Below are 23,217 nucleotides of genomic sequence, written 5' to 3' on the forward strand. Positions count from 1 at the left end.
GGCCCGAGAGAAGGGAAGCCCCCGGGTCCCCCCGAGTGGAGACTCCTCGGGGGGCTCTTTCCCCCAGGCCATTTCTCTGGCCCCCAGAACACGGGCCTTCAGTGGCCTTCAGCCCCACGTCCCAGCCAGGAAAGGCCCCGAGCTCAAGGACCCGCAGCCGGGAGGGAGGGGGGGGGCGGGAGCCGGGCGGGGCCGGGAGCCCGATGGGGCGGGGCCCGGGCGGGGCGGCCGGAGGAAGTGAAGGCGCCTTCTTCCTCCTTCTCCCCCTTCTCCCTCCTCCTCCTCCGCCCCCTCCCCCCGGCCGCGGCGGGGAGCCCCGGCCCAGCCCGGCCCGGCCCGGCCATGCCTCCGCCCCCCAAGCGGGCCCGGGAGCCGGCCGAGCTGGAGCAGCAGCGGCGCCAGGAGCAGAAGCGGCGCCGGCGGGACGCGCAGCAGAGGCAGCAGCTGCAGCACCTCGAGTCCTTGTGAGTGACGGGCCGGCGGGGGGGGGGGGGGAGGGGAAAGGGGCGGGGCGGAGCGCGCGCTGCTGGCCGTCTCCCCTCTCCCACCCGGCAGGCCTCGCTGCTAGGAAGGAGGGGGGCCAGGAGGGGGACAGGGCGCGCTGATGGCCGCCTCCCCTCCCCCACGGGGCAGGCCCGGCTTGGAGGGAGGGAGGCGGGGGGCCTGGCCCCACTACGCGGACGTCTGTGTGACTGGGACTGTGGCGCGGGGGGAAACTGAGGCCCAAAGGAGAGAAGCCTTTTGGCCCATCCCCCAGCCAGCCCTGGAACGTGCTCACACTTTAGGAAACTCCTTTCCTTGGTTATTCCCCCCCCCCCCCCCCCCCCGCCCCAAGAACAAAGCCCCCACCCACCCCAGCTTGGAGGCCAAAGGTCATTTTTTTTTTTAAGGGGAGGCCCGAGGTGAAAGGTTTGGCTTGGCCAAGCCAGGGAGCAATTATTAATCACCTCCTGTGTGCAGCCCCTACTTGCTGGGGTAGGTGGGTCACATTCACGTCTTTCCAGGACCTCAACTATCCAGAAACCAGAAGGGCTGGACCAGACTCCCCTAAGGCCCCTTCCTGCCCCCACTGTACCCTGGCAGGGCTTCCTTCTCACTCCCCACCCACACCCCACGGGTGCAGACCCCCGTCTCTGCTGGGAGGGGTCCGCCCACCTCCAGTGGTCCCCAGTTCTGTCCCTTTGTGGCCAGCCCCTTCCTGCCTTCCCAGTCCTCTCCCCCCCCCCCCGGCCCCCTCCCCCCCAGCACCCAGGGACCCTGGCCTCCTTCCCCCCCCTACAGCCCCCGAGTTCTCTCTGGCAGCCCCCAGGCCTTGGACCCTCTCCCTTTTCTGCTCTGACCGCCGACCTCCCGGGCTTCTCTGAGCCCCACCTAAAATCCCTGCCTTCCCTAACCCCCCCTTAACTCCAGAGCTGACCTTCTCTAAATTATATCCTATTTATCCTGCTTGTTTTGTTTACATTTGTTTGCAGACACCTTTAGTCTCTCTTTGCATCCCAGGCCCTTGGCACGGTGCCTGGCACATAGTAAACGCTTAATGTATGCCTACTGATTAAAAGGCCCTGAGGGCCTGAACAAAGCTGGTGGCCAGACTGGACAAGACTTGGTCACTAATTAGATCTGGGAGGTGAGGGAAAGGGAAGAGGATGGGTAATTCCCATAGGGAGCTAGGGTAACCCCTCTGCGGCTTGGCCAGCCTGACGCCACTTCCTCCCAAGCCCCACTGCTTGGCATCCCCGGCTCCCCAGCCCTGGCTCTCTGTTCTAAGGCTCTGCATTTCTGTTACTGCCACCGGGGATCTGGCAGCAGAAGCTGTCACTGGTGCCTTTCCCACCTTGGGCCAACACCAAGCCTCTCTTATCTAGGGCCCTGCCCAGGACCTCGGTCCTGCCTCAGACACCAGACCTTGGTGCTCAGAATTGGCTTCACCATTCAGAGACTCTTCTTGCCATGCAGTTAGCAGTTGTCATTAGCTTATCAGGCCCTTGGGAGCACAGAGAAGTGACCAAATATCTCTTCTTCCCTGGAGTTATAGAACTCACCAATACTGACCCCTGCCACAGTGGGACTATTTAAGGAGCCAAATGGTTCTGCTTTTCCATTGTACTTTCTGGCAAACTCCCTCCTCTTTCCCTTGTATAAACCCTCTGATATTCAGTCAAAGGCTTCGTAAGGGAAAATCCCCTTCTCGAGCTTTCATTTTCTGTTATCTCAAACCTAGCCACTCCAGTGCTACTCCTCCCGAGTTCCTAATTCTACCCGGCCCTCCCTTTCCATTATGCCTGCTGCCCCCAGCTCTCATTTCTTTTCTTTTTTCTTTTTAAAACAAAAATAGGCTGGTCTGATCGGGTCACCACCACCCCTACCCCTCCACCCCTCCCCTTCCCCACTTTCATTAGTCAGCAAGCAACCTTTATTAAGCACTTGGCTATGCGCCAGGCACTGCCAAGTGCTGGGAAGCCAAGAAAGACAAAAGCATAGCCCCTGCCTTCAAGGAGCTCACATTCTAACCAAGGAGACAACAGCAAACAACTATGTAGATTCCATAGATAGAGACTCTCTCTCTCTTTCTCTCTCTGTCTCTCTCTCTCTCTCTCTGTCTCTCTCTCTCTCTCTCTCTCACATCTCAGACTGAAGGGTATCCAGGGGAGGCCTCCTGCACATGGTGAGGTTTCAGCTGAGCCTTGAAGGAAACCAGGAGGCAAAGGTGAAGAGGGAGGGCCTTAGGTATGGGGAAAACCCAGTGAAAATGTTGTGTATTGTATGAGGGAGCCCCACACAGAGAGGAGGAGAATGTCAGAGGGCTAGAAAGGTCCAAAGGAGCCTGGCTATACCTGAACTTTCGTAGGAGCTTAGTTTGGAGCTGGAGTTTACTAAGCAGGACTTGGGGAGAATCGATTTGGTGGCTGAGTGGAGGAGGGGCCAGAGAGCCCTGAGACAGGGAGACCAGCTAGAACGGCTTGCAGAACTTCCATTGAGAGGGGATGAGAGGCTGAGCTAGGACCTCAGTTATATTAGTGGGAAGGACAGGGGCATGAATGAAGAACTTCCTTTGTGCCAGGCACTGTGCCAAGTCCTGGGCATACAGGTACTGACTCGAAGAAACTCCTTGCCCTTAGGGAGCTTACATCCCCACACCCAAGAGGGAGGGGAGGATTGGTCTTTGAAGACTGCAAGTGAGGAGCAGAGCTGGAAGGAGAGGAAAGCTGGCTGGCCTGGGCCCCCCTCCACAAGGAAGGCCCCCATGGACGATATGGCAGATGGATATTCTTGGGTGAGCAGGCTGCAGGGGTTTGAGGATGTTCTTCTGCAGTGAGGTCCCAGGCCTCAGGACACTTCAGGATAGGAAAGCAACAGAGGAATGGTTCTGAAGCTCAGAGTAAAGAAAAAAGGAGTGTATATGAGAGATATTTTGAAGGAACAGCAATGTTTGGTAAGAACTTGCTGTGGTAAGAGATCAGCTGTGAGGTGTGACCAAGAATATGACACTTGGTCGACTGGGAGAATGGTAGTAGCCTCAGTAGGATGAGGAAAGTTTGCAAGAAGTGAGGAGTTGTGGGGTGAGATAAGTTCTTTTTGAGATATGTCCAAGAGGCAGTTGGTTATCCAGTACTGGGGTTCAGAAGGGGGGATTTGGACTGGATATGGAATTATGTGCATAGACATGTTCATTGAACCCATGGAAGTTGAAGAGATGACCTAGTAAACTAGAGTAAAGTGAAAAGGGGGCCTGTGCCAGAGTTTTGAGGACTACCCAGATTTAGTGGGCATGACATGATGGAGAACTAGCAAAAGATGTGGAGAAGCAATAGCTGGTCATGCAGAAAGTGGAGAACAAGGAGAAAAGAGTGCCATGAGAAATTAGAGAAGAGAGACTCTCTGGAAGGCGGGGACAGCAGTGTCAAAGTCAATGGAGAGGTCTAGAAAGATTAGCGCTGTAAAAAGATTCATGGATCTGGTGATCATTAGTAAACTTGGAGAAGGAGGTTTCAGCTGAAGGATAGAGTTGGGAGCCAGACAGCAAATAGTTTAGAAGACAATGAGAGGAGAGGAAGTGGAAGTTCCCAGTGCACATAGCTTTTTTCCTTAAGGAGCTTCACCAGGATGAATACGAGAAATAGAGGATCAGAGCTAGCAGGGATGGTCAAATCCATTGAGGATGGGGGAGACATGGGAGTGATTGAAGACTGGTGAGAAGAGTAGGGATGATAGATAATCTTTTGTAGAAGATCGGATGGAATGGGGTCAAACATCTATGGAAAGGGGTTTGCCTTGGCAAGGAGAGGAGCTGATTCTTCATGTCAGTCAGGGGTGAATAAAGAAATAGTGGGGGAAAACATCTGCCTGATTTGAGAGGAGGGAGGCCTCAGGATATGGCCTCATTTTTTTTTTTAGTTAACTGTGAGGTAAAGCCCTCATCTGAGAGGGTAAGGGGAGGTTTGGAGTAGCCATTTGTGCAGCTCTGTGGAGGAACAGCAAGGGGATCCAAGAGCGTTCCCCAGGTAGGGGGAGTAAAAATGTAAGAAGACTGACAAGGTAGGAGGGAGCCAAGTAAGGAGGGCTTTAAAAGCCAAACAGGATTATATATTTGATCTTGGAGGTGATAGGGAGCCACTAGAGTTTACTGAATGGGGAGTCAGGGGAAAGTGACATAGATAGTCAGACCTGTACTTTTTGTTGTTCAGTCAATTTTCAGTCATGTCCAGCTCTTCATGGCCCCATTTGGGGTTGCCTTGGTGGAGATGCTGGATACTCATCTTACAGATGAGGCAAATAGGATTAAGTGACTTGCCCAGGCTCACACAGCTAATGGGGGTCTGAGGCCAGATTGGAACTCAGGAAGATGAGTTGTCCCGACTCTGGGCCAGGCGCTTCATGCACTATGGTGCCACCTAGCGGCCTCTACACTTTAGCAGAGCAGTTTGACAGCTGAGTGGAGTGGGGAGAACCTGGTGGCAGGCCAACCCACCAGCAGCTATCACAAGGGTCCAGGCATGAAGTGATAAGGGCCTGCACCAGGGTGATAGTGTCAGAGTGTGGGCATATCTGAGAGATGTGTCAAAGGTGACATCGACAAGTCTTGGCCACAGATCAGAGAGGGAGGAGTCCAAGATGACACGTAGTGTAAGAGCCTGGGGGACTGGGAGGTGTTACCTTCAAGAATTATAAGGAAGTTAGGAAAAAGGCAAAGTTTTGGGGGAAACATGTTAAGTTTAGTTTTGGGCATGTTGAGTTTAAAGTGTCTCCTCCACATCCAGTTTGAGACTAGAGGTCAGTAGAGGTCAGCAGAAAGGTTAGGGCTAGATAGAGAGGAGAATCATTAGCATAGAATGAATCTGTGGGAGCTGATGAGATCAAGTGAAAGTATAGAGGGGGAGGAGAAGAGGGTCCAGGACATAGCTCTGTGGGTCACCCACACTTAGCCAATGAGGCTGAAAAGTAGCAGAACAATCACGTGTCCCCAAAATGTAGAGAGAAGAGTGTTAAGGGGAAGAGGATGATGGACAGTCTGAAACACCACAAATAAGTCAAGGAGGATGAGGAGCAAGAAGAGCCCATTAAATTTGACAATTTAGAGATCATTGAGCAGATTATGCTGAATGATGAGATCAAAAGCCAGATTGTAAGGAGTTTAAAAAAGGAGAGTAAAGAAGTGGAGGCCAATTTTACAAATGTCGTTCTAAAGGAGTTTAGCCACACATGGGAGGAGAGTCTTGGGGTAATAGCTAGCAGGGAGGAATGGATCAATTGCCATTTTTTTTTCAGAATGGGAGAGACATAGGCATGTTTGCAGATAGTAGGGAAGCAGCCAATAAAAAGGGGGAATATAGACAGTCCAAGGCTGATGACCTAGGGGAAAAAACTGGAGTGGAGGGATTGGAAGTCATGGTGGAAGTGACAACATGGGGTAGAGAGAAAGGTGGCAGAAAAAAGATTATAATCAGATAAAGGAATTCAGTTAATGAACTTGGAAGTGGAATACCTTGGGTGAAGGCAAAATCACAGGTCTATTCATCTCTTTGTAGCAGAGGCAGAGTGTAAGAGTAGATGATGAGAACTGCATAGATTGTGGAATCACAAAGTTAAGAGTATTTGAGGGAACACCAATATGTATGTTCAAGCCCCCTGCTATCAGGGTAGGAGTTGGGGTAGGGAGAAAGCCAGTGAGTCAAGCATTGAACTCTTTGAAGAAGGAAAGAGAGTGTCCTGAGGGTCACTAGATGATAGCTACAAGAAGCCTGACTGGGTGAGAGGTTACTGAGAGGGAATGGTTGAGCAAGATCTGTAAGTGGCGATGGGCAGCAGGCAGTGTTCTGGCTCCTCTAAGTATATCAGATAGAAACGTCTCTGGTAGGTATCTCCAGCTTTTCACAGCCTGGCCCAGCCCTCCTTGCTTTTCTAGTGGATAACTCTTTTTCCCTTTAGTCACCCTTTGCATCCTGCATTCTAGCTACATTGGCCCACTGGCCACTTCTCACATCTCCTATCTCCAGGTCTTTCAGTTGCCTCCTTCCTGGGTTGCTTAACCTTTCCTGATACTCTTCCCTGATACAGACTGCTGGGGTACTTCCTTCGAAAGGGAGGGTGCTCTTCTAAATCTTCCTTGTAACCATTTTGCACATAGCCTGCGTATGCTCAGGTGTATTTGCTGTCTCCTGTTAGAGCACAGGGATAGTTTCACCAGTGCCTGGCACTCAGTAAGCACTTAATGTTTGGTGATCGACCTTTGAGCTCTTCTTGCCTTCATGGAATCCTGACTCCCTTCAGGATATCCTGCATCTATAGTCACCCCTTAAGTCCCGGCTACATCTTCTTCACAGTCCCTGGCAAAATAGGCCAAGAGAAAGACTTGGCCTAGTTCTTGCTCTCCTAGGTCACTTGCTGACCTTTCCCCTCTCTGTTGAATGTCTTTGTTTCATTTCTGTTTAGTCCCAGATTTACAGGATATATCACTTGGATGGTAGTCTGAGCTCCATTTCTTTTGAGAATGCACTTTGACTTACTGTAAATGTGGCTAATTCTCTACTATCTTAATTGCCCTTTCCTTCATAGCTGAAGATCTTCTTCCCAGCGCCTACAGCGTTGTTATTGGCAATGTGACATTGATCACTACATGACTTGGAGCTGGAAGCATGTTTTTCTTTCTTTCCTTTTTTAATGGCAATTTGTAGAGTCTCTTGAGGGCCTTACTTGTGTGTGTTCTGGAGTTGGGGCCCGTTTTCTAATATTTTGTCCTGATTATGCTTTTGAGTCTTCTTTGACATGTGATCCCTAAGTTTTCTCTACACATTGTGTCTTCAGTGCCAGATGCTTTGGTTTGTATAGAATTCATGTGTCCTTTTTATTGTGGTAGCCTTTTGCTTTTTTTATACCAAATTTTTCTTCCCTCAAAGTCTGTGCTCCAAATCTGTTCTATCTCTAAGACCTTCTAGTTTGGGGAGTAACTCTCCATCATTTGTACAGTTTTCCTACTTTGTTTCTATTGCTTAATTCTGCATTGAGAATATTTTTTCTCTTGTGCTTTTTTTTAGCCTAAATTCATTTCTGATTTGTTCTCTTAAGAGTATAAGAGTCTTCATGACCCTTTTTGGGGTTTTCTTGGCAAAGATACTGGAATGGCTGGCCTTTTCCTTCTCTAGCTCATTGTATAGATGAAGAAACAGGCAAAGAAGCTTAAGTGATTTGCCCAGGGTCACACAGCTAGTGTCTGAGGCTGGATTTGAACTCAGGTCTTCCTGACTTAAGGCTTAGTGCTCTATTCACTGCGCCACCTAGCTGCTAAAAAGATAAGTGATTATTTCCAAGGAAGAATATTCACATTTCCCTATGAGCTTCATGACTTTTGTGGCAGTTTGGAAAATAAGTAGTAGTGGAGTGAAATATTCAGTATGGAACCTTTATCCTATTTTCCGTTTTCAGCCCAAAGGATTTATACAGAGTGGAAGGAAGAAAGCATCCATCCTAGCCCTTCACTGCCTTATAAAGGATAGCAATTTAAAAGATCAGTGAAAATCTGGAACTGTGAGGTTATAATGAATGATGTTAGAAATCAAATTCCTCTAAGTCTAAAATCTTCATAGGGATTTTCCACTGGGATTCTTGATACTCTTACCAAAGACTTGAATGCACCGATGTTGAGTGAGATGAGCAGAACCAGAAGAATTTACATATTCATCAAAATAATGTAAAGGAAAAGAATTCTGAAAAACTTCACGACTGTGATCAGCGCAGTGACTAATCAGAACTCCAGAAGACTAACGGTGAACCCTGCTTCCTACGTCTTAGCAGAGGGTTGCATTAGTGGTGCAAGATGAGACATTGATTTTCAGGCATAACAAATATATTGGTTTGCATTTCTTGATTATTTTTATTTGCTACAAGGAAGAGTTTTTATGGGAGGAAATGATAAAGATATTCCCCCCAAATTAAGGAAAGTAGATCAATGCAGCATTAAAAAAATACAGAGAAGAAAACAAAAACCTTCAGAAGGGGACCTTTTAAAAACAAGTGTATATAACAAAAGCTCTTTTTTTTTTTACATATGGAAATGTTTGTTGGTGATCAAGTTCATAATAAAAATGAAACGTTTTTAAATACTTTTATCCAATAAGTGATTTATAGACCCGAAAGCATTAACACTTTAGAGGTCCTAACTTGAAAATACTCAGAGAGGAGTCACTAACAGTTCAGTTTCAGCTTAGAAGGCCTGCCTTTAGGCAGCTGTCCTCATGTCTGTGGTACTGAACATTTTTCTCAGTGATTTGGATAAATGCAAAGATTGTATGTTTTTCAAGTTCATGGATGGACCGGAGGAATAAGCTAACTCACTGGCATGATGGAGTCAGGATTCAAAAATATCTTGCTAGACAACATTGGGTTGAATCTAACAAAATGAGATTTAATAGGAAAATCATTGCTCTACCCAGCCCTCCACAACGGCTACCATACCATCTTGCTCCTTTCTTTGACATCCTCTACATTCTGGCTTCTGACTTCATTACTCACTCAATCCTCTCCAGAGTGAACAGTGTTCTCTTTCATTTCCAAATCTGGAAGTCTTTTTACATTGCCCCCTTCTCCTTTTAGACGCCATCCCCTACCTCTCTAGGTTTCCATGATGGTATTTTCTTCTGGTTATCTTCCTATCCATCCAGCCACCCCTCACTTGCTTTCGCTGGCTCATCATCTGTGCCATGCCCACAGTCTGTGCGTGCCCCCCAGGCTTCTGTCTTGGGCCCTCTTCTCTTTTTGCTCTATACTGATTCATTGGGTGATTTCATTAGCTCCCATGGGTTGATGTCTGTGCAGATGACTACCAGGTCTGTATATCCAGCCCTAACCTCTCTCCTGACTTTCAGTCTTACATTAGCTACTATCTTTTGGACACTTTGAATTTGTTGCCTCTTTAGCCTCTCAAACTAGCCTATTCAAAATAGAACTCGCTATCTCTGCCCCACCCCCCAACCCTATCTCTCCCCTCTCATGAACTGGCCTTTCACTGTCAAGGGCCCCACCATTCTCCTAGGTACGAAGGCTGGCAGCCTTGGTGTCATCCTTGGATCCTTGTTTCCACTCAGCCCATGCCTCTCACACATCTGATCCATTGCCAGATCTGGTTGTTTCTATCAAAATCGTGTCTCTCATCTATTTTCCATTCCCTTGGCTCACACAATCACAACCCTAACTTAGACCTTCATTACCTCTTGTCTCCCTGTCTCAGCTGCCTCTCCACCTCACTGCAGGTGTTCAAAGACCATTTTACTGCTTGTTTGGATCTGTTGTAGAGGGGGTTAGACCAGGGGGGTGGGTCCCTCTGACTTTCAGGTTCTGTGAAAATATCTCCCTCTACTGTGTGCATATTTGCATTTTTAATATTTGATCAGATGGGGACCAAGTTTCTTTTTCACATTTATCTTGCCTGGTGTGTAGACCAGTAGACTTCTCCATAGTCATGGAATCTGTCACAAAGTGATTTTCCAAGTCAGGCAGTACCTTTGTCGTAGAATGGATCCAGTTAACAAGATATATAGGGAATGGGGCATAGAAATCTATCCTGCCCTACAAGAAAGTAAGGGGAAAGGGGATGGGGGGAGTGGGGTGACAGAAGGGAGGGCTGACTGGGGAACGGGGCAACCAGAATATATGCCACCTTGGAGTTGGGGGGGAGGGTAGAAATGGGGAGAAAATTTGTAACTCAAAATCCTGTGGAAATCAGAAATGATAAAATTAAAAAAAAAAGAATGGATCCAGTTGTAACTAGCCATTACTGTGCCTGGTGCGAATTTGTTGGAGATGAGTGGGCAGCTTCTCAGAGGACACAGTAAATGTAATCTCATGAGGGAGTTGGCTTGCCCTTCAAAAGTCTGACCTCCATCATCATAGGGGCTGAGGGTCAGGTGGTAACTGTCATGCAGTAGGAGGACAGTACCTATCCAATAGCAACATCTGGAACAAGGCCCTGTTTGTGCCAGGCTTGTTGTATTTCTGAGACTCCCTGTAGTATACTCTGGTGCAGCATCTTCCCCAGACTACTTATGTTGCTTTGGTCAAGCATGAGAAAGGCATTACTGTTATGAGTTCCATGCTCCCGTACCATGTGACTCCGGGGCTCTAGCTTAGGGCTCAGGAAAGAATATACCACAGGCTGAGACATACCCAAAGCTGTCTCAGTGGCCTGTCTCAGTGCTTCTTTCCATGGTACTCTGTGTCACCAGCAAACCCCAGGTACATAGGGTTTCGAGTTGGAGGGGACCTTAGAACATGATAGTAATTTGCCATGGTCATACATAAAGTAGGAGACTCTGGGTTTGAATTAAAGCTCTTAGACTCCATATCAAGGCCTTTACTCATTGACTACATGATGTCATCTACAAATATAAGCATCTTGTTTATCTTACCCAAAAAATAAGGAGATTGAACTCAGTGATCTCGAAGGTTGTTTCTAACTAAATCCTGTGATTCCATAAGGTGTCTTAAAGTCAGTTCCTGTATGCCTTTAGAATTGTATTGCCTCCATCAAGAAATTCTGTTTAAGTATATAGATCAGAACATTTGGTGTTTTAAACCTTTTTAGTCCATTTTACAAAGATGGAAATTGAGGTTTAGGAAGGTTAAGTGACTAACACAGTAAGTATGAGAGTCTGGATTTCAACCCACGCCTTCTAACTCTCAAGTCCAAGGTTCTTTCCGCTATACCCTCAGGTCTAGCTGCTTTTCTCTACTTGATCCTTGACACAGTACATTGGGGTAGGTACTAAGAAGACAGAAATGAAATACAGTTATTCTGCTTTCGTTACCCATGGAAATAGATGGCCACAGAAATTCCAGGAGAGCTGTTCCATTTCATATCTATTTGTCGAGCTGCCATTTTCATTTATAAATGTAGACTACCCCCAGTAACCTGGCTTAATGGCATTTTTCCTTTATGTGCTTTTCAGTCTTTTGTAAGGTTACACCCCTTGTACTGCGACCTTCTTCTAATGTTTTAAAAGTGGTACACTCAGCTTTTTTTGCCTTTCTTGTATTCCCAGAGCTTTGTACAGTACTTGGCACATAATAAACACTTAATAAATGCTTGTTGAATGACTTGTCTTTGGCTGCTGTGTCTCTCTGAATGGCAGGATCAAGTGGTTTCTTCGACCATTTGGCCTTCTCTTTGTGGTAACTTTTGTATTAATTAAACTTCTCCAGGGTCTTGATAATCAACATATTTATGCATTCTCAGTTTACATAGTTAATATCTAATCATGCTAGGTTTCAGAAGCTGTAACTTCATGCAGTGTCATCTTAGCATTACCCTTTCTTGACCCCTCTGAAGCCTGTAACACTGTTCATCACCCTCCTCGTGGTACTTTCTTCTCTCTAGGGTTTCATGATACTCCTTAATCCTGGTTCTCCTTCTGCCTACCTTGATCCTTCTCAATCTCCTTTGCTATGTCTTTATCCAGGTTACACTTGCTAACCATGCATATTCCCCAGGTTCGCTTCTCTTCTACCTCTGTACCACTTCACTTGGTTTTCTCATCAGTTCCTGTGGTTTAAATTATTACCTCTATGCTAATCATTCTCAAATCTGCCTATCCAGCCCTAACCTCTCATTTGACCTCCAGATTTGAATTTCCAGATGCCTATCAGACATCTCAAACTGGATGTCCAATAGACACCTTAAACTCAACATGTCCAAAACAGAACTCCCCCTCTTTCCTCCTAAACCCTTCCCTGTTCTTCACTATTACTTTCAAGGGCACCAACCTTCATCTAGTCACCCCAGCACAACTTAGACGTTATCCTCAGCCCCTCAGTCTCTCACTTTTCCTATCCAATCCATTGCTAAATGCTGTCAGTTCTGCCTTCATCGCACCTCTTGCATGCTTCCCCTTCTCTCCTCTGACACTGCCACCACCCTAGTGCAGGCCTTCTCACCTCATGCCTGGACAACTGCATAACCTGCTGTTTGGACTCCCTGCCTCAGGTCTCTCTCCATTCTAGTATAATCTTCACTCAGGTGACAAAGTACAGATATGACCATGTCACCCACGTACTCAGTAAACTGGCGGCTCCCTATCACCTTCAGGGTCAAATATAAAATCCTCCATTTGTGTTCAAAGCCCTTCTTATGCTGGCCCAGGCCCTCTCCTACCTTGCAAGTCTTCTTACACCGTACTCCTTTTCCTTTCTCCCTATTTCTAGGGTCCCCCAAGTATTCTTTGATCCACTGACCTTCTTGCTGTTCTTCTAATTCAGTGCATTCCCCCAAGCCTGGGACACTCTCCCTCCTCATCTTCTCCTCCTAACTTCCCTGGCTTCTTTCCAGTCCAAATAAAATCTCGCCTTCTACAAGAAGCCTTTACCTGTCCCCTTAATTCCAGTGTCCAAATTGTTCCTATGTATATCCTGCTTGTATTTAGTTGTTTGTATGTTGTCTCTTCCATTAGACTGGGAATTATATCTTTTGCTTTTCTTTTTATCCCCAGCACTTAGCACAGGGCCTGGCTCAATGTAGGTCCTTCATAAAATGCTTGTTGAATGACTTACTCTGATTTTATACCGATTTTAGCCTTTGCTTTTCACCAGTTGATGATCAGACTGTAAACTGACACTGATTGTGAAATAGCTCCCAGATCCATAACAAGTGCCATCATTTGTTGGGTGCTTGTCACAGAGACCGCCTTCCAGCTTTTTCTCAAAGTGTTCGTTATATCTAGGTATGAGACTTCTAAATAGTCTACAGTCATTTGGCCTCTTTCATCTTTTGTTTCTAAACCATATTTTCCAACAGTTAATGGTGCTGCTTCTATGCCCACTTTCAAATGGAAGTCACCCAGCATTAAGGTGGATTGTGACTTGCTGGTCAGAAAGGTTCATGTGGAGATAAAATAGCTTCATGGAAGGAGGGTCTGGCTTCCATTCCCAACTCCACCATTCTCTTTTATCTTTGTGACAGTGGAAAGGCTACTTTCCTTCTTCAAGTCTTTGTTTCCCTGACCTTTAGAAGTAAAGGGGTTGGATTCGACTGTGATCCTGCGATTTTGTGAAGTTCTTTTAGAAAGCTTCATCTCAACAACAGACATTGTCTTAGAAGTTCCCTGCCTTTCATGGCAGTCTATTATGAGTGCTACAAGGTTAGATGACCAACTATGCCATGAAACAGTGTTGCCCTGGACAGCGACTTCGTTTTTTTACTTGAGGAGAAACTAGGAGCTCTTCTTCCATTCAACTCAAAATTCTGTGTCTTCAGGTTTCATTCATAATGATAATGTGTAAATGGGTGTGACTCAATTCTTCCAATAATCTAAATGCTTTTATCGGTCACTGGCCAAAGAGCATACATTTAGAGCTTCAAGAGTTAAATCAATATTTAGAGACTATCTGTGAATCCTGATCCCCATATCCCGTGTTTCTGCCATCTTACCACTATTGGCAAAAGCAGAAAGGGGCCAAACTGGACCAAAGACCATTTTATAAGTTTTTCTATTTCCTATGTTTCTGTGGCCAAAGAATTTACTGACTCATGGCTAATAGTTTGGTGACCAGCTAGTCTTGGAAAGCAGGCCGTGTTAGCACAGGAAACTGTATTTACTTTTCGACGCAAACCAGAGAAGACTTAGAATAAGAACAAATAATTCTACATACATTTGCAATTTGGGGCATCCTTCATTCTTTAAAATAGTGGAAGGAATTATGAAAATTACATTTAATGGACAGCAGTTTATAACAATACCTTTTCCACGTTGTTGAAGTTACTGTTTAATTATCGTGTCGTATGGGGACAGGGTGGGAAGGGCTAGATGTCGTGTAGAGATTGTGGTGGTGTAGATAGCTAGCTAGACTGGGAATCAGGAAATGTGGACTCAGGTTCCACCACTGACCTGTTTATGTGTCTCTGGGCAGTTTTGTTAGTGTTCTGGGCATGTCCTTAAGACAGTAAGTTGGAGACAATATGCTGCTCTGAAGTGGTAGAGGATGTTTCCCTGTTGAGAGTTTTCTTCCAGTGAACCACAGATCTAGCCCATAGCTATCCTCATTTGGGTTTTGTGGCTCTTGTGGCTTAACTGATTTATTGGTTACAAAAAGGCCTGCTTTTGGTCCCCTCGGATGTGTGTCATTCACATTTCTGTTTAAAGCCAGCAGCTGGTCTACATGTTCTTCCCATATTTAAACAGATTTCTGCTGTATCTTTTCTTTAGCTTTCATTAGAAAAAACATTTAAAATTTGTTTTGGGAAGGCAGCCTTCTGAAAATGTTATTGGTCCACTTGACAATAACATGTGCTCCTTGTCAGGCTGACATTTTTATCTATGCAGGGATCTTTCCCTCCAGTTTCTTTTGCTTTCCACATCTGAAAGAAGGATCATAAGATCAGAGGTTTTATAGGTGGAAGGGACATTAGAAGTAAACTCATTTTACAGTCTCCAGTGGAGTCCAGCCTCTTAAAGGACAGTTTTTTGTCTTTATGTATCAAAAAGCTAGCATTAAGCTTGGGGTCAGGAAGACTTGAGTTCCAGGTTGACCTGAGACACTTACTAGCTATGTGACCCGTGGCTAGTTACTTCACCTGTTTGCCTCAGTTTCCTGAACTGTAAAATGGAGATAAAAATAGCACCCAGGATTGTTGTGTAAAGTGCTTACAGCATTGTGTGGTACACAAGACGCGCCAGATAACTGTCAGCTGTTATCATCGATACTGCATGACACGTAGTTACACACTTAATAAATACCTGTTAAATTGGATTGAGGTAACTGATGGTCATTGACAGAACTAGGTTGCGAACCCGGGTCCAAGAACTTTCCACTGCACAACATTGTGAGAAAACAATTAGAATTCTTTTTTTATGCTCATAAAAGAAAAACAGCCCTTTTTCTAGAACAGTGTGTGTTATCAGAGCACTTGGTAACATCCCTCCCAAATATGTGGCAAATAAAGCAGTTTAGACTTCATTACCATAACCTGTATATAAATATCCCGTTTTAAATGAACTGTTCCAAAGATTTTCACAGCAGCATATATTAAATAAAATGAGGCAACTTAAATGTCCAATAGGTGAGGGATTATTAAATGGAATACTACAATGACATTATGACAGACAAGTATGAGGAATACAAAGAAGTCTGGAAAGACCTTTATGGAATAATCACATACAAAAAAAAAAAGGCTAACCCAGAAGAACAGACTACACATAAGTATTTATTTCAAGCCTTATAGGTTTTTAGTAAAGTTTACAAATTAATTTTAAAACCTTTGTTATAGAGAAGGCCAAATGTGTCATAGCTCAAGCAAGGTTGGGGAGACCTAAGACTGAGGTAGAAGGATCAGCTAGCTGTCCATTGCAAGTCAGTCACATCTGTTTTTCTTAGATTAGCAACTTCTTCAGGTGAGAGGCTACTTACATTTAATATCACAGCCTTTTTCAGTGTTAATGCTAAGAAGCTGAATTTGAAAACGACATTTGTCACTGAAGGCAACAGAATCGTCTTTGCTTGCTTTGGAAAGTCACACAGTTTTTTGTTTTGTTTTTTTTGCCAAATTGACATATAGCCCATACAGGCTTAGTAGTGAGGCGAGGCGAGTGACTGATACTATGCTAGCTCTGTAGATTCATGGGTTTGAATCCTGACTTGTCACAATGTGGTACAATGTTGACCTCTTTGGGCCTTTGTTTTTTATCTCCTGTGAAGGTATTGGAGCCTCAGAGGATACTTCTGGCTCTAAATCTAGAGCTGAAACTCTGATCTCTAGTTCTTTCTTTGTACTTTGTTTCCCTCCTCTGAAAAAAAAAGTTACAGTGCTTGCTTGAATCGTTCTTCCACCCACAGCAGAGTAACTCTAAGGCTCCACCTCAAGCCCATCAGTTGGGCAAGGCTGAACGGAAATGCTGGAGGGACCCAGCATATCTTGCTGATGCTAGGACCTGGTCCTGGGATTATAGACAAAGTTATTAAACTGGGATCCTATGAGCCAATGATAACACTATGAGGTCTACATCCCAAAGAGATCAGAGATGGAGGAAAAAGAGTCAGAGGTACACAGACTTTATACAGGCTCTTTTTGTGCTGACAAAGAACTGGAAACTAAATTGGAAAGACTGGAGAACTCTTAGTGGTTCATCGACCAGAAGGTGCGTGAAGAAACATGCTACTTACCTGTGACAGAAAGGTGATGCACCCAGAGTATACTGAGAGGTATACTGGACATCACCAGGGCAGGAATTTATTCAGCTCAACTATACATTGATCATAAGGGTTTTGTTTTTCTTCCTTTCTCAGTGAGGGTGGTGGAACGTGGGAGAGAAAGAATGATGGATTTCTGTAATTTGAAAAAAAATTTTAAAAGATGAACAGTATAACAGTGTTCATTTGGGATCATTAAAGTTTTGCAATTTCCTGAAGGGCTACTAGGTGGGACAGTAGATAGAGTGCAGGGCCAGGAATCAGGAAGACTCATCTTCCTGAGTTCAAATCAGGCCTCAGACACGTATTAGCTGTGTGACCCTGGGCAAGTCATTTAACCCTGTTTGCCTCAGTTTCCTCATCTGTAAAATGAGCTGGAGAAGGAAATGGCAAATCCATTATCTTTGCCAAGAAAACCCCAAATGGGATCACAAAGAGTTGGATACAACTGAAAAATGACTGAACAGTTTCCTGAAAGCAATCCAGCTCCATCCTCTTTTCTACCTCTATTATTTTTAATCTACTTGCTTTTCTCATACACATACATATAATCTATGTGTATATATGTGTACGTATGTATATATACATATGTGCATGTGTGTGTAGTGCTGTTTCTGCCTCCTGTGCTCACGCTTTTGTGTGAGAGCTTCTTTAGCCTTGAAGGTTTGTCCTCCTCCTAAGGAGCCGACCCTCTCATGCCCCAGGATGATTTGGCTTGCTTCCACCAAGCATCTCTCAGAGTTTCACAGTATCCTTGTAATTTGAATGCCATAACCTGCCCCAGATCACACAGCTAGAAGATGTCCGAGAAAGAGCTTAGACCCAGGACTTCCTGACTCTTAAGGCTGGCCCTCATTTTTACGTTATCTTTACTCTCCCCACAAAGTAGCCAGTGTTTTTAGGGGGAGGCAATTTTAGCCTGTGTTTGTTATAGATAGAGCAAAGTCTGAAGGCAGGTCCCAGTCCAGAACCATTTCTTCTCACAATGACCCTATAATCCCGTCACATCTCCCACACAACCTGACAATAAAGGCCATGTTTAAAATAGTAATAGCCAATTTATACAGTGCATTAAAATTTTGCAAAATATTTTATGTCTTATTTTATCTATCACAATAAACCTATTTTGGGGCTTTCATTATTTTTCAGATGAGGAAACAGGCTCAGAAAGGTTCAAACTTGCTCAGGGTCATTCAGCTAATAAGTTTCTTCATTCCTGTTTGCTTCTATCCCAGTTGTACTAGATGACCTCTGGGGTCCCTTCCAGCTCTAAATCTCTGATCCTGTAGATGTTTATCTGACCTTCCAACTAATGGCTAGAAAAAGATGCATAATCTGATTGGAATTTTTTTTTTTTAAATTTGAGCCTGAACACAAACGTTTTTGGCCTTATTTTTCTTTCTGCTAAAAGTAATTAAAATTAGACCGCCATTTGCTATATTAATGTGATTGATGGACGCTTTCTTCCCCTTCTCCCCAGTTATGAAAAACCTCCTCCTGGACTTATCAAGGTGAGTATAGTTTATTCTTTTTCTGTTTATAATCTAGTCATTAAAAATACTTGCATTTTGAGTAAATTTTTGTAAAATCAGATAATTATAAGATAGCATAATGATTCTTAAGGCATTTTTTTAACACTGCTTCTGTGTTACCAATGTTTTTTTTTTTTTTTTTTTTTTTTTAGTATTTTGTGAATGCATCTACAGTAGGGCTTAAAACCCTTTTAATATCTCAGACACCTTTGGCAGTTTGATGAAGCCTAGGACCCCTTCTTTAAATGCATAAAATAAAATATGTAGGATTTCAAAGGAAACCAATTAGATTAAAGATTTGTTTTTTTTCACACCAAGTTCATGGACTTTCTGAAATCTACCCACAGACCACGGGGGGTTTCGGAATTTCTAATCCCTGACACAGCCTATAATCAGTATTCCTCTTCTGGTAGAAGGCCAGCTCACTACCACCACCTTGTATTGCCTTGTTACTACTGATATTTACACTTCTCTTCTGTGCTGCTGTTATCTTCTCATGTTGACTGTGCTGCACCTTTTAGTACTTTACTATACAGACTCATCTCCCTGTCTAGGTTTTAGTACCTTAAGAGTTAGAAGGCACATAGGAAGTATTCTTTTCCAATGAAATAATCCTTTCTACGATGTCTCAAACAAATGACCATTTAAAGCCTTTCTTTTAAAATGATAGGAAGATCATTACCTCTTGAAAAGTTTGTTTCAATGGTTAATAATCTAATTATTAGAAAATTCAGTTCATTTCAAGAAACACTTTAGTAGTCATTGACTATATGTAAGACATTGTGCTAAATTCTGGAGATTCAATGACAAAAATGAAATTATCTCAAACTTCCAGGAATTTCTGTTCCACTGAGGAGCATATATAAATAGCATATACACAGATAAGCAAATAAAATACAAAGTGGTTACCCACTAATACAAAGTACTTGTTTCAAAGGGGAGAGGGCAGTAACAACTGGGGAAGGATCATGGTAGGACTCATATAGCAGGTAACTGGGTTGTGCTTTGAAGGAGGCAAATCAAACATAGATTACCTGTACCATAGGGGAACACTGAATTGAAAAATCTGATTGGGTAGGAGTGTGCAAGGGGAATAGTATAAAATGAAACTGGAAAAGTGAGAGGCAAGATACGGGAGGCATTTGGTTTTGTCCTCAGTCCTTCAAGGCACTAGGGCACCACTGCAGATTTTGAATAGAAAAGCAACATGGTTAATCCTGTGTTTTAGGAATACCAATTGGCAGCTGTATGGAGTATTATTAACTGGGTGGAAGCTCTCACAATATTCCTGGGTAGAGATGAGTTGGACCTGAACTAGGGCTTGGGTCTGTGGGAATGGAAGGGAGAACACTGAATACAAGAGATGTTATGAAGGTAGAATTGACAAGATGTGGGAACTTGGATCAGGAGCATAAAGAAAAGTTATGAGTTAAGGATGACTAAGGCTGCACATCTGGGTTACTGGAAGGGTGGTAGTGTTATCAACAGAAGTGTGAAAAGTTTGGAGGAAGGATAGTTAGTGAGGTTTGTTTGGGGCATGTTGGGTATGAGATACTTAAGGGATCTTTAGGTAAAGATGTCCTTCAGGCAGTCAGTAATGCAGGACGGCAGTTCAGTGAAAAGATGATTTGGGAGTCATCTGCAACTAATAAGTAACCAAAGGAGAGGAGGCAGTTGGTATTCACGAACACTTAGTGGGCGGTAGCACGATGACCCAACAATCCTAAGAAAGAATAGTTAGACAGGAAGGAAGAGAACCAAGAGAGGGCAGTGGTATGAAAGCCAAGGAGAGCTTGTCTAGGAGGAGTTGGTTATCCATGTCAAAAAGAATGAGGACCATAAAACTGGGCAATTAAGAAGCCACAGGATCATTTCAGTTAAATAATGGGATTGGAATTGATGCTATAAGAGATTAAGTGAGTGGCAAATGAATGGTGAACACTCTTTTGTCTTTGTATCCCCAGTGCCTAGCCCTGTGTCCTGTACAAAGCAAATGGTTATTAAAATGTTGAATTCAGTCCATCATTAAATCAAGAATAAAGGTTCCAGATGGATGCTAACTATGTAAGAGGCACTAGGTGGTTCAATGCTTAGAGCACTGGACCTGAAATCAGAAAAATATGAGTTCAAATCCAGCCTCAGACAACTTGCTAGCTGTGTGACCCTGGGCAAGTCACTTAACTTCTGTTTGCTTCAGTTTCCTCATCTGTAAATTGGGGGTGATAATAGCACCTGCTTCTCAGGGTCGTGAAGAACAAATAAGATGGTGATTCTAAAGCCCGTAGCACCCCTGGCCCATAGTAAGCACTGTCACAAGTGATAATAATATTATTAGTTTTGCTTACTTATATAATTCTTCATTCATTTAGTGCTTATCCATAAACAGCCTCTCTAACCAAGAAATTGGTTCTATTTGGGTGCTAAATGATATTATTCTAGTATTTAGGAATAAATTTAGCAGAAACTTAAACACTGTCATAGTATAGGGAGTTTTCTTTTGATATCACACTCATCCTCAGTTAAAGGCTAGAAAAATAATTCATTTATTGAAATAACTGCATTTCTAACCAGCACCGTATCCAGAATTTGGAAAGAATGACAGCATCTTGCCAGGTGAAAGGAGCTATTTCCATTTGAAATACTGTTTAAATTTCAGATTTTAGAATGATCTCTGAGTTATTTATTCTAGTCTCTTTTCTGGGAATTTTCTTTTCTGCTCGAATTGTGACTTTGTTGTATATAAATTAAAAAACAAACTTCTTTTCATATGATTTAATTTTTACTAGTAGTTTTCTCTCTTTGCTGGTACATAAAATTTGCCTGTACTTGGAGTTGCCTAAAAAAGATAATGCGGAAGGGATTTTTTCCTTGCCTCTTATCTCCATCAAGGGGATGGTGAGATGCGCTCTAAAACAACTTAAAGAGAAGACTGGTCCTTTTGGCTTGTTGTTTACAGCTTTTTCCCTTTGTTTAGGAAGATGAGACCAAACCGGAAGACTGTATACCAGATGTGCCAGGCAATGAACATGCCAGAGAATTTCTGGCTCACGCTCCAACTAAAGGACTCTGGATGCCCCTAGGGAAAGAAGTCAAGGTTATGCAGTGTACGTGATCTCTGCCTTTCTGATCATTCAGAAAAGTCCACAGTGCCGTCCGTCTGTGAATCTGTATTGGGTAACTTACTTAACACTGGAGAAGCTTCTTAGAACCCCTAGACTCCTTCAAGACTTTCTCAAAAAGACAAGTGGAAATATGTAGCTTTGAGAAGAAAAGACTCGGGGCAGGGGTGGAGGAAAGGGAACTGCGACAGGATAGCTGTTTTCAAGTATTCGAAGTGTTGTCGCGTAGACTTGTTCTGCGTGGGCCCGGAAGACGGTGCCTGGAGAGAGATGTGGAAGACACGGTGAAGCAAGCTTAGACTTACATTAAGGAAAAACTGGAGAATAATTAGAGCCATCTGCGAGTGGAAGGGAACTTGGTGGCAGAGCTATTCATTACATGGCCCCCTATCATAAAGGGTATCTTGAGGAAAGGCTCACTGTTTATGTATATGTTACATAATTAGTCAGTCAGTCACATTTACTTTTCAACATGTGAATGTTATAAAGACTAACTCGATGTGACTAAAAGTCTTCTGTCTTGTGTAATAGTGTGGGGAGTTTTACTCAAACACTGACTTTTCTGTTGGCTTCTAGGCTGGCGCTGTAAACGGTATGGACACAGAACAGGTGACAAAGAATGCCCGTTCTTTATCAAAGGCAATCAGAAATTAGAACAATTCAGAGTAGTAAGTACAAAATTATAATATCAAGATTTATTTTCCAGACAGTAAATTTTGGTGGATATCTGCATGATAACTTGTCTAAGAGAAGGTTAATTTTCTTCAGGCATTATATTTGGTTCAGCCCAGCACACATATCCTAACTTGTGAGTTGCAAAATGTTTCCCCCAAAACTGTTAAGCCAAATCCTCCGATAGAGTGATTGCAACTTAGGCTGTGTGTCACTTGACTTTGGTAGTTGATTTTTTAAAAGAAACATGTAGCTTTAACTTTTTAAATACAGCACCTACACTAAGCGCTGTATTTGACCTGAGTTTTATTGCCTATTAATGTTGTCTTCGTTTACGTCATCGCAGTCACTGTATATGTTGTCATTTCGTCCCTTTTGGGTTTTTACTCTGTTTCCTCAGTTTATATGTCTTCTCAGATTTCTCTTTATTCCTCATTCTTCATAGTATAATGATTTTGCTGCATTCATATAATCCAAGTTTGTTCAGTGTAAACAAATGTTTTGTTTTCTGCTTTTTGCTTTACTAATAGTGACGTTTTGGGTATTTTTATACATCTAAGTCATTTCTTGCTGTCATGGACTTTCATAGGGTATAAGCCTTGTGGCAAGATTCCTGGGCCAAAGTATAAAAATAGAGTAGTAAACTCTTCTTGCATAATCCAAATTGCCTTACAGAATGGCTAGACAGATTCTCAATTCTCCCTACAGTGTGTATGCCTGCCTGCCTATCACAGTCTTAACAGTGAATTTTTCCATTCTGTTACCAATTTGATGAGATGTGAAGTATTACCTCAGAATTGCTTTAATTTTCATTTCTCTGATTATTAGCGATTTCAAATTTTTTTTCAGGTAGTTATTGACTAAAGTTTTTACTAAAGCTTATTCATATGCTTTGACCTCAAATGTTTTATTTTATTTTTTGTTTTTATTTATCATTTATCATTACACATCATTAAATATATAAATGTTTTTACCTATCATTAACAGATAATTTTTGATTACACGCTGTAAAGTGTGATTTTTCAAAATGGCTAAATCTTACCTGTTAAATCCCATTTTTACTTGTCTCAGAGGTTTAGTACTAAATCATTATAATACCAATCAAAAAGCATTTATTACTCTGTGTCAGTTACTATATTTAGCTCTAGGGATAAAAATACAAAAATGAAACAGATCCTGTCCTCAAGAAGCTTATAGTTTAACAGCAACATTGTGTGATGACTAAC

General features: G+C 43.4%; 1 protein-coding gene across 1 annotated transcript in view; it reads left to right on the forward strand.

Moving 5' to 3' along the window:
* Window positions 1–303: 303 nt before the first annotated feature.
* Window positions 304–23,217, forward strand: part of RP9 (RP9 pre-mRNA splicing factor) — a 40,281-nt gene continuing 17,367 nt past the window's right edge. The window contains exons 1-4 of the mRNA XM_036739389.1: window positions 304–464; window positions 18,149–18,179; window positions 21,175–21,304; window positions 21,896–21,987. Of these exons, the coding sequence (XP_036595284.1) occupies window positions 343–464; window positions 18,149–18,179; window positions 21,175–21,304; window positions 21,896–21,987 (375 nt within the window). The 5' untranslated portion in view covers window positions 304–342. The remainder of the gene's footprint in view (window positions 465–18,148; window positions 18,180–21,174; window positions 21,305–21,895; window positions 21,988–23,217) is intronic.

Source organism: Trichosurus vulpecula, chromosome 9, assembly GCF_011100635.1.
Source record: "Trichosurus vulpecula isolate mTriVul1 chromosome 9, mTriVul1.pri, whole genome shotgun sequence".
Classification (NCBI taxonomy): domain Eukaryota; kingdom Metazoa; phylum Chordata; class Mammalia; order Diprotodontia; family Phalangeridae; genus Trichosurus; species Trichosurus vulpecula.